The sequence below is a fragment of the Alligator sinensis genome, unplaced genomic scaffold (genome assembly GCF_000455745.1).
Source record: "Alligator sinensis unplaced genomic scaffold, ASM45574v1 scaffold205_2, whole genome shotgun sequence".
NCBI lineage: Eukaryota > Metazoa > Chordata > Crocodylia > Alligatoridae > Alligator > Alligator sinensis.
The window spans coordinates 534076-545476 of record NW_005842563.1 but is presented as its reverse complement, the minus strand read 5'-3'; the positions used below and the strand labels follow the sequence as shown (position 1 = coordinate 545476).

Genomic DNA, 11401 nt, shown 5'->3' with positions numbered 1-11401 from the left:
CAGCAGGAGCAAGTGTTGTCGCCCTGCTCTGCCCTCCCGTGCCACATCCCAGCCACTGGGCTACAGAGGTGGCTCCTGCCTGGTGCAGGTCTGGACAAGCTGCAGCCCTGTGCCCTGCTGTGGGCACACCTATCTGGGGGGGCACATGCCTGCTGATGCATCACCTATGGTATCACCTATCATCAGGCACCCAGCCCCCTGCCCCACACACCTCTGCCCCACACCACAAACATTGTGGGGCTGGGGCCTGAGGGCAGGGGGCAGCAGGTTGCGAGTGAAGGGCACCAGCAGGGCTGGGATAGTGGGAGACTGTGGGTCAGGAGTGAGGGGCACTGGCAGGGAGTGGGGGGGGGTTGGCTTGGGAGTGAGGGGCACAGCATAATCAAGGCTGTTCAGCACCACAAGGTAATGGGGGAACAGCCACAGCTGGACCCGTGTCCTGGTAAGCAAAGGGGGCAGGAGGAGCTCTTATTTTCCATGATAAAAAAACAAAATATGTACATATTTAGAATTTATTTTAGTATAATGACTGAGGCATTGGTAGGCTTCCAAATTACTTTAAAATTGTAAATATAATCAATAAAACATTGTGTTCAACTGATACCTAATATACATATACACACACACCCCTAATATATATATATCCAAATATCCAAAAATCCAAAATTATCGGATATATATATTTTTTTTTTTAATTTTTTTTTTAAACAGATAATTTTGGATTTTTATCCGAGAATTTTGGATTTTTAAACAGAGAGAACCAGGATCCCTGCTCATCAGTAAGAGCTTAGACATGCAGTTCCACTTTATGCTACATCCCAACTTTGCCATCCACCCTTTTCAGGGATCTCTAATAAACACTCAGAGCAGCAGTGGAAATAGAGCCCTAGAAGTCATCTCTCAGAAATATGAAGGAAAATGTTCCTCCTCATGTAGAAAAGGAAAAGATGTCTTTCGCTAAGTTCTGAAAGTACTTTGTCACTTGCTGTGTAGTTTCAGCTCAATTAATTATTGGCATGGCAAAACTGTACAGGTGTTGCCAAACTGTTAAAAAGGAAAACATCCCAGGAATCTGTTGGAAGTTGGCAAAATCTACCTAAGATACAGCTATATTTTGGGGCTTGATATCCTTTGTCCATTCTATGTCATTACTGTCCATTCTCTGGTCTCTCAGAACTGATCTGAGGCTGTACCTAGTTTATAATCAGATGTATGAGTGCAGCACATGTAGACATATGAGATCTAATTTTAATTTAGCTACAGTACTTGAGTTACCAATAGCAATAAAGATGTGGCAGTTTAGGGAAGTATCAAGGATTTAAGAAGATTTGTGTAACCCATGCCACCACGACTGACACAATTTACAAAGCCCATATATATTTTATACATTTCTCAGATGTGAGCAGAGCAGATTTATCTGTGCTTTTCTGGTAGCTAACCATTGTGAAAATAAGGAACTACCTTTATTTCTTTTGAACTGCAGAAAATATATTTATCACACATTTGTTGGCAATGATTGCAGCTAATTTCAGGTATATTGAGTTTCAAGATATCCATGACTAGAAAATTTAAGACTATTCACACAAGAAACTGGAATTCAGTCTCACATAGTGAAGAGTCTCAACATCTAAGAGCAGTGGGAAAAGTTTGCTCTTTTATCATTAATTGCAACCAGCTCCTCTAGTCATCATTAAAAACAAAAAAAAAATGCCCCCCTCCAAGATTCTTATTTTTCAGCAGCATAAGAATGAGCCAAACTTAACAGAACAGCGCAATTCAACTCCATTACAAGCTCCAATACAGAAACTGTTTCCGTATCACATTATTCATGTTCATAAAACATAAGCAAGTTTCTTTAATCAGAAAGAGAGATATTAGAGATATTTAATTTTTTTAAATAATCAGAACCGAACTCAAAGTTATTCCTAAAATTAAAACCTTTTGGAAATTTCATGCATAGTTACTGATAAAACCCATTACATAAACCCACTCCAGAACTAACTGTAAGTGATTACAGTTCTCCTGTTGTAGGTGGTCAGAAGAAAAGTTAGAGGTAGAGGTTTCAAGGTTGGATTCCTGGCATCATACTATTGCTAGTCAGAGATAAACTATAAGTAGCTCTGTTTGATTTGGATACAACAGCCCAGCTAGGACAATAAAAATCTATTTTGGATTCTAGTCAATCTATTAATTTATGCAGGCAAATGAAATGTTTCACTGCTTATCACCGCAAGATATGACTGAACAGTGCTTAGGGTTCAAATTACCATATTTAATTAAATGTAAGATTCTGAAATGCTTGGGGAAATCAGCTAATGAGATTTCACTGACTGCAATGTATAGCTATGTCTTTTTCCTCCCTTTCTTACTCCTACCCAATCTTTTATGCATTAAAAGGCATTCTTCAGAAAACAAATATTTTTACTGTTATAGGAAATGTTTATTTTAGCCTTGGAAATATTCCATTTTCCCTATTTTAATGTTGCTGCATTGTCAGCATTTTTAAATCTATTTCTGTGAACAAACATTAGTATCACAGATCTTTTGTTTCATTGCTGCCACTAATCCTGGCACAAGAAATAGTCTTTGTTCAATTTTCTAATGTCATGTTTAGTTCATCTGTCTGGGACATTACCATTTAGGATGGAAAATGTAATCTTCTTCCTTTGAAATTTCTGCTAGTCTTCTTTTATGGGACTGCCTTAAATTTTCTATGTTGTAACATAGGAACAGTGAGATGTAAATACATGCTTTATTGTGGAAGAACCTTCTTTTCCTAGGTAAATTTGACTCTATATGCCCTCTCTTCAAATGCTGCTGCGTACATGGCAGTCTTTGGTGCTTTCCATTACAACTCCATTTTTTAGTTTATTCCTTAGCATAGCCTATTTTTTGTATAGAAGTAAGGAAGCCAAGACCAATATAATTCAGCATTACAAGAATTTAGCTGAATTTTTAAGACAGTTATTCAATGTGGCTACAGCAAATCAGTTACTAAATACCTATTTTGAATCCAAAAGTAGCTGTGGTTGACAGAAGTGTGGGATTACACTTGGGAATAATGCATTTGCTAAAATAAGGACCAGTTCCAGATTTCAGTACATTGCACAAAGAGTCATAAGACCCAGATTTGGAAGCCATGTGCCCTAACATTTTATACTAAAAACTGAAGACTGATTAAACAAGCCATGTGACTATCTTGCTGCTAACTGAAACTGAGACCCCAAATATTAATTGAACTCTTTAGGAGGTGAATTCTGAGAAAGCAAATCCTACGTGGCCTTTTATTGTCCTAGAAATTCAAATAGAGGGAAGATTTATGAAGGGTTCTCAGGCCTAGTAAAAAAAATGAATATGGGAATAAAAAGGAACTGAAACAAAATGAGAAATATGGGGAAGGATATAAATGAACAGGAAAACAAGTAAAAGAAGAAACTTACAGAAAGAAAAGAAGCCATAGAAATGCAGGTAATCATATGGAAAAATGTGCAAGATCATTGGTAATGAAATAAAATAAAGGGCTAGCAAGTGTAAAGGACCAAGTCTCAGCTGACTGACATAGCTCTGGTGATTTTGGAGCTACACTAGTTTAGCCCAGCTGAGGAGCTGAGCTATGCATTTATATTTCTATCTAATATCTGTCTTCTGCCAAATATGATTTAAGAGAGGGTCAATATTCTACCCATGTTATACCTCCAATACGTTCCTAAAAGACATCTATATAAAAGCAGTCTGCTTTAGAAACACTAGATCAAATTGGAAGAATGATCCAAGTCTAGAGTTATGTACCATTGGCATGTTATGTTTCTAGGTGGAATTCAAAAATTTGGTTTTACCCTATAAAGCCCCAAATGACCTCAGAAATCACCTCTCTACCATGAAATATTGCCACAGCTGACATCAGTAAAAGCTCTCCAGCTGGTGCCCCCTCATATATATGATGGGGCTGTAGGTAGGCTATGCTTTCTGAAGGATTTGCTGGTTTGGAACCTGTTCTCCACATCCCCCATCCCCCACCCCACACACATGCCTCCTCCATACCCCGCTCAGTGGTCTGCCAAAACCCAGATTTGTTAGCTTTACACTACAAAACATACCTTTTTTATTTCTTCTCTAGCACTATTACAGAGGGAGTGGGTCAAGGCGGATAACTTTATGGCCATCCTTTGCTGATTTTCTGTTTGTAATTTATGATTAGGTATACAAAGCATAGGATGAGCACTTCATAGTTACATTTTATTTATTTCAAATGAGCAAAAAACAGTCAATTTATACTCACTGAGAGCCACTTACCCATACAGAACTTTGTGAAATATAGATCAACTAATGAAAAGTCCAGAAACATGAAACTGAAGGAAGGAAATATCAGGTCATAACCCTTTCTGAAAGTGAAAATGTATTTCAAGCAGTAAAAAGTATCCCCTGTTCTGATCCCTACACTTTATACATGTCTTCATTATACCTTGTATTTCTAACAACATGAGGATGGCCCCATGTGTTCTTTTGATTCTCTTCCAGGTTGCTGCTGAACTGGCTGCTAAAGAAGAAGAACTACAGAAAAAATCCAAAGACAAGGGGAAAAAGGGGAAAAAAGAAAAGGAGAAAAAAAAGAAAGGGAAAGAAAAAGAGAAACAAGAAAAGAAGGATAATGTAAGGCATTATACAGTATAAGTTTGTTTAGTAATTTGTTAAAGCAATGGTATCTCCAAACCTGTGTAATCCACCTGTCACCATTAACTCTGTTCATTCACTGTAGACATGCCATCAGAGCTTCAGGCCCAGTTATAGAAGGGGTGGGAGTGGATGAGGTCCTCACACATATTACTGCAAATAAGTGGTGACAGTGGAGACAGGGCTTTTGTTAGAACTTCCACAATCAGAGCCTTAATGATAAGAGGAATGTATGTTTTTGGAGCTACATATATCTGTCTCAGTGGCTGGATGACTTCTGGCTATGGAATGCTGATAAACAGAGTGTTACTCCAGGTGCAGAGATGGGGGGAAAGACATTTAGAGACTTTTAACAGGTTTTATAGCAGTGTATGCTTTTCCCAGCCAACTTCCTGTGCCCAAGCTTTTCCACTTCAGCTTGTGGAGTACTTATGGCAAAGTTAGCTACTGCTACCACTTCTCTCAGAAAATGGAAATACCAGCATCCTGGCTGGGGGCAGATGCCTATACTGTGAAACAAGGACATTATTTCCATTTTGTCAATCTGGTCTGCACACTTGCCCATATTTTTAACTGATTTTTAAGTCCAATTTACTTAATGAAAACTGTGGGCACAATCTGCATGTGCCTCTTAAGCAGGCGTAGCCTTAAATTGCCATTTTTAAGGTGTGAATTGCTAAGTCGCATTAGTGCATGTGTAAACATCCTAATGCACATTAACACTATGTGCAATAAATACACACTGTGTTAATGCGCATTAGCGCATCTGCACATGCGCTAATGCAACTTACCTATTCATGCCTAAATTTAATGAACCTTAATGCACATTAGTGCGTCCACATGTAGGTGCACACATAAATCACCTTAATGAGCCTTAAGCAAAGGCACATTAAGTTTAGGCGAATGTAAATACACACGTAGACACACCCTGTATCATGCAAAGTAAACCAATGTGTTGAGACCCCTGTGGATCAGGTTTACTTCTCTGCTAATAAAGCTGCCTAGAATCTATATTCCTCCAAAGGCTTGTACTTTTGGAGTTTGTTTTTCCATGGTTATTCTCTAAATTTTTTCAAGAGCAGACCCATAGAAGAAGACACCTGATAAATGATACACTCATTAGAAGATTGTGAAGTACCATAACAGTATTATCTTAATTAAAAACACTCTGAAATTGGAATTTTGGACTTCTGCTGAAATGGCAACTTTTGTTTCTCATTAACTTTAAGGGTAAACAAAGTTCAAATGATTTCACTATTTTGCAAATACCATTAACCTTTAGTCTTTATGCTCATGATCACAGAGTGTCAGAAAGAAGGGAACCTCCTAGGGCCAAGGCACACCTCACCGAACGCTCTTCATAACAGAAGTTAAATTTTAGCTCTGACTCCAAGATTCATAAAACAAAGTATTTTTTACAAGGTAATATTCAAGCTGGCTGAAACTATACTAAGCAGCCAAGAACTACACAAAGTGAAGCAAGAAAGTGTTAATCCATCTAATATAGATATTATCATCAGATTCTGATCCTGTACTTTAGGAGCACTCTTTATTAACAAATTGTGTATAGCTTATATTAAGATATTCATAGTTTCTAGGGTACACCGACTGCAGCCTGACCAGCGCCGCATAAAGGGGGAGGATCACCTCTCTAGACATGCTTGTGATGCATCTGTAAATGCACGACAAGGTGCGGTTGCCTTACTGACTGTTTCCTTGCATTGGCGGCTCATGTCCATCCTGGAGTCAACAATGACTCCAAGATCCCTTTCAGCCACTGTGTTGTTGAGAAGGGTGTTCCCCACCCTATAGGTGTGCTACAGGTTCCTTCTCCCTAGACGCAGCACCTTGCAGTTGTCCGCATTGAATTCCATTTTATTCTCATCTGTCCACCTCTGTAACCTGTCTAGATCTAGTTGGATTCTGTCCCCTCCCTCCATTGTGCCCACTTCTCTCCACATCTTTGTGTCATCAGCGAATTTGGACAGTGTGCTTTCCATGCCCACCTCCAAGTCACTGATAAAGATGTTAAATAGCATATGCCCAAGGACCAAGCCCTGGGGAACTCCACTACCCACATCCCTCCAGGTCAAAAATGATCCGTCCACCCTCACTCTCTGGGTGTGACCATCAAGCCAATTTGCCACCCATTTGACTGTGTAGGCATCAATGCCACAGTCGCTTAGTTTTTTAATGAGAATGGAGTGAGAAACAGTGTCAAAGGCCTTCTTGAAGGGCAGGTAGACGACATCCACCTCAATGCCCACATCCAAGGACTTTGTGACCTGATCGTAAAAGGAAGCAAGGTTAGTCAGGCAGGATCTGCCCGCAGTGAACCCGTGTTGGTTGCCCCTCAGCATTACCTCCCGTGCTGGGCCCCAGCAGATGTGCCCGTTGATAATTTTCTCAAAGGTCTTCCCAAGGACCAAGGTGAGACTAACTGGCCTATAGTTACCCAGGTCCTCCTTTCTCCCCTTCTTGTAAATGGGACCACATTGGCCTTTTTCCAGTCCTCTGGGACCTGGTCAGAGCACCATGAGCACTCATACAGCCATGCGAGGGGCCCTGCTATCACCTCCGCCAATTCCCTCAGTACCCTTGGGTGAAGAGCATCCGGACCTGCCAATTTAAACACATCCAGCCCCTCCAGAAGTTCCCTAACTAGGTCGTCCCTGACCCTAGGCATGGCATTGTGTCCCCTGAGCCTTCCCATAATCCTAGAGGAGAAGTTGTCCTGGTCCCTGCTCAGAAATATGGAGGCAAAGAAATCATTGAAGAGATCAGCTTTTTCCTTTGCTGCAATCACCAGATTGCCAAGCCTGTCCTGTAGGGGGCCCACTTTACCTGGTGCCTTCTTCTTACTCCCTATGTATTTGAAAAAGGACTTTTTGTTATCCTTAATTCTGGTCGCCAGCCCTAGTTCCATCTCTGCCTTGGCCTTCTTAACCACCTCCCTACAATCATGAGCAACAGAGGTGTAATCTTCCTTGATGATAGCCCCTTGCTTCCACTGATTGTATGCCACCTGTTTTGCCCTCAGGCCTTCCTGGATGCCTTTACTGAGCCAAGGGGGCTTCTTAGCATTGAGCTCAGAGGGAGTCAGTCCCAAAAGATTGTCTCCTTAAGAAACAACCGCTTGTCCTGGATTCCCATCTAATTGAGGCTCTGAGTCCCCAATGTCTCTCTTACTAAACTCCTTAGCTCATTCAGGTCGGCCCTCCTGAAGTCAAGGACTTTTGCCTTACTGCTTGCTTTCACCACCCTGCACCAGATAGTCAATTCCAGCAGACGATGGTCACTAATACCTAGGTAGTCAAGCGCCCCCAGATCCCTCACCAGGTCATCATCACCTGTGGCAAGGACCAAGTCCAGCAAGGCATTTCCTCTGGTGGGATTGTGTACTTCCTCGGTTAGGTGGAGGTCCTGTATGCAGGCTATAACCCACATGAGCATTCAGACCGGCTGACTGGTCCTCCCAGCAGATGTCTGGGTAGTTTAGGTCACCCATGACAACCACATCCCTTGCCCTTAAAGCTTCCGTGAGCTGACCTGAAAATTCCAGGTCCAGCTCATCCCCCTGGTTGGGTGGTCTGTAGTAGACGCCCACTAAGAAGTCCCTTTCCCCCCGACCCCCTTGCATTCTAACCCAGAATGCCTGTTTGCCCCCCTTCTTAACCCATCCTGATCATCGAGGATGTGTACTGTGCTTTAACATAGAGAGTTATAGCCCACCCCTCCTTTTTTCCCTACTCTATCCCATCTATACAACCTATAGCCCTTGATGGCTACTACCCAGTCATGGGTAGAATCCCACCACGTTTCTGTAAGCCCAGCCAGGTCTGGGTTTTTGCTAGCTAACAGGAGGGCAAGTTCCTCCTGCTTATTCCCCATACTTCTAGCATTTGTGTAGAGGCAATTGAGACCTCGTGTGGGTGTTCATGCTGCCCTCTTGTTCCCAAGCTTGCCCAGGCCCTTGACACTTACCTGGGTTGTTCCTACTCGAGTCACCTGGCTTGATGTCAAAGTGTCCTCCTGCATGAACCTAGTTTAAAGCTCACCATTTGAGATTAGCCAACCTGGAAGAGAAGACACACTTAACCTTTCGGGGAGAAATGTAGCCCATCCTGCCCTAGCATATGTTATGCACAGAAGTGTGGGTAGTGATTGAAGAATCTGAAGCCTGCCCAATAACACCAGCTCCGAAACTGCTGGTTGACCTCTCCGATGCAGGCCTCGTGGTGCTGTCTGCTCACCAGAAGAACAGATGAGAAAACTACCTGTGCTCCTGTCTCCCTAAGCTTGGCCCCCAGAGCCTTATAGTCTCTCATGACGCAGTCCAGACTATTCCTGGCCAAGTCATTAGTGCCCACATGGATGAGGATCAAGGGGTAGTGATCAGAGGGCCAGATGTCAATAAAGTTATAATAGGTTGTAAAGGATTCTAAAATTAACTTGTACAGCAACTTTTCAAGTCATTTTTCAAGCCAGAATTTGTTTCAACTTGAAAGCAGCAGCACAATTACATTTTTCCAAAATCTTTTTGATTGATATGGAACAACAAATTACAAGGTTAGCAGCTCAGTCTGCCTGGGTAGGAAACTGGGGTAAGAAGGAATACAATCTTCATCACAATCTTTGGCTCCTGAACTTCATGAGGTCCCCTTCTCTCATCATGCAAGAACCAGGAGAATACAGTACCAGTGTCTGCACTTGACCCTAAGGACATACTTGCAGCATCTCCCTGCCAACCCTGGGACAGCCACTAGGTCCAGGCAGACGTAGACAGATTAGTTAAACAGGTGGATCAGAACCAGATGCTGTTCAACAATGAGAAGTATAAAGTGCTCCATCTGGGGAGGAAAAATCTGCAACAAACTTACAGGCTCGGTGATGCGCTACAGTTAGCAGAGCAAACAATACACTGGCATGCATCAACTGATGCATCTCAAGCAAAATTAAGGAAGTTATTCTCCTGCTCTACTCAGCATTGGTGAGACTGCAGCTGGAGTACTGCATCCAGTTCTGAGCACCGCACTTAAAGAAGAATGTGGAGAAGCTTGAGAGAGTCCAGAGAAGAGCCACTCGTGATTAGAGGCCTGAAGAGCAAGTCATACGAGGAAAGGCTGATAGATATGGAACTGTTCAGCCTAGAAGAGAAAAGACTTTGAGGGGATTTGGTGGCAGCTTACAAATATATCAGGGGAGAGCATCAGGGGCTAGGTGAACAACTATTCACCAAAGCGCTCCAGGGGAAAACCAGGAGCAACGGTCATAAACACCCCCTGAAGAAGTTATAATGTATGCATTTTGTAATGTAATGCATTGTGTGCACTGAAAATGTGATATGAGTGTGTGACACAAGGGGAGCAACCTTGTGGAGTCCTGCTGACTGACCATGGACTACAAATCCCAGAGGCACCTGGAAGCAGGAAGATGAAGTGACAAGAAACCCTGCAGAGCCCTGCTTCTGGACTGCAAATCCCAGAAAACCTTGGGGAAGGGGGAATACCTCTGAGCCCTGACTGGCAATGAGCCAGGGTGCCTGGGGGCCATGGTGCCTGCTCTGAGATGGACTGAAGGAGAGTAAAACCTCTGCACAGTGTAGGGGACCCACAGACTGACTGCACATGATCCCCGACCTACAGACCTGCACAGAGCAACTCTGGACTAAAGGCTGGTTCTTGGGGACACTTCCAGAGGTGGGCATGGCCCTATGTGCTGAATGTATGTACCCCAGCAGTACTGACAACTACCTATTTACTTGCCCTCTAAGTGTATGTTGTTATACTTTGGTTGCCTATGTACTTGTATTTGTCCCCTCCTGTTGGCCTGTGACCTTAACCCCTAGGACACTCAATATAAGGTAAATCCCTCATTGGCTGTAGTGATTGTGCCCGACACTGCAGGGGTCTGTTATAAGGAAAAACTTCTTCAGGGTTCATGTGACCAGATCCTGGAATAGACTTCCCAGTGTGGGTGGTGCAGGCACCTACCTTGGATATCTTCAAAAGGAGACTGGACACACCTTGCTGGGGTTATCTGACGCCACTAGTCTTTCCTGCCCAGAGCAGGGGGGCTGGACCTGATGATCTCATGAAGTTCCTTCCAGCCCTAAATTTCTGTGAATACGTGAATCTGTGTAGAAAAACAAACAAAAATAACCACTTTTTCCCCAGTCCATATTCACTCAAGCTTGTTAGTTGGGCATAGTAAATATCTTAGAGTGGTCCCAGGTACATGCCCCAGTATCACTCTCAGTTGCTCTGTGTCAGGCATGTTTACCAGTGTAAATTCAGGGCCAATCTAAGATGTCTATGCTGCCTAATAGCTCTGCTTGGTCATGCAAAGAGTAGGAGCAAACGGGCAGGTCTTGATTCAGCAGTCCCAGGCTCATTAGAGAGGCAGTAGAGACATGGCCAAAGAGGTAAGAAGGACAGTTTTTCTCCTTCAGCCAGAAAGTCTGAGCCAGCCTTTGGGCAGCTTGTTTGTAATATATGCAACACCCCATGTTACCAAGCTTCTGCTCTCAGAGACCTTTGCCTAAGTCAACCCAAATGACTTTTACTACTACAGAGCACTGCCACACTGCAACTTTCTACTCTGCCCATCCCTTCCATGCAGGCCATAATATTGTCCTAAGTGAAAAATTAGTTTAAAATTTATTGTAGCTCTTCACTCAAGGAAAGTTTAAAGAAATTAAAATCGCATTAAACTGTTTTTCTGAAGCCTT

The 11401-nt window shown here is 42.7% G+C and overlaps 1 protein-coding gene across 5 annotated transcripts in view; it reads left to right on the top strand.

The window, feature by feature from the left end:
* Positions 1–11401, top strand: part of IQCA1 (IQ motif containing with AAA domain 1) — a 210441-nt gene that overhangs the window by 127422 nt on the left and 71618 nt on the right. For all 5 annotated transcript variants that reach the window (XM_006032340.2, XM_025214087.1, XM_025214088.1 and 2 more), the window contains one exon: positions 4519–4650. In XM_006032340.2, coding sequence (XP_006032402.1) covers positions 4519–4650 — 132 coding nt within the window. The remainder of the gene's footprint in view (positions 1–4518; positions 4651–11401) is intronic.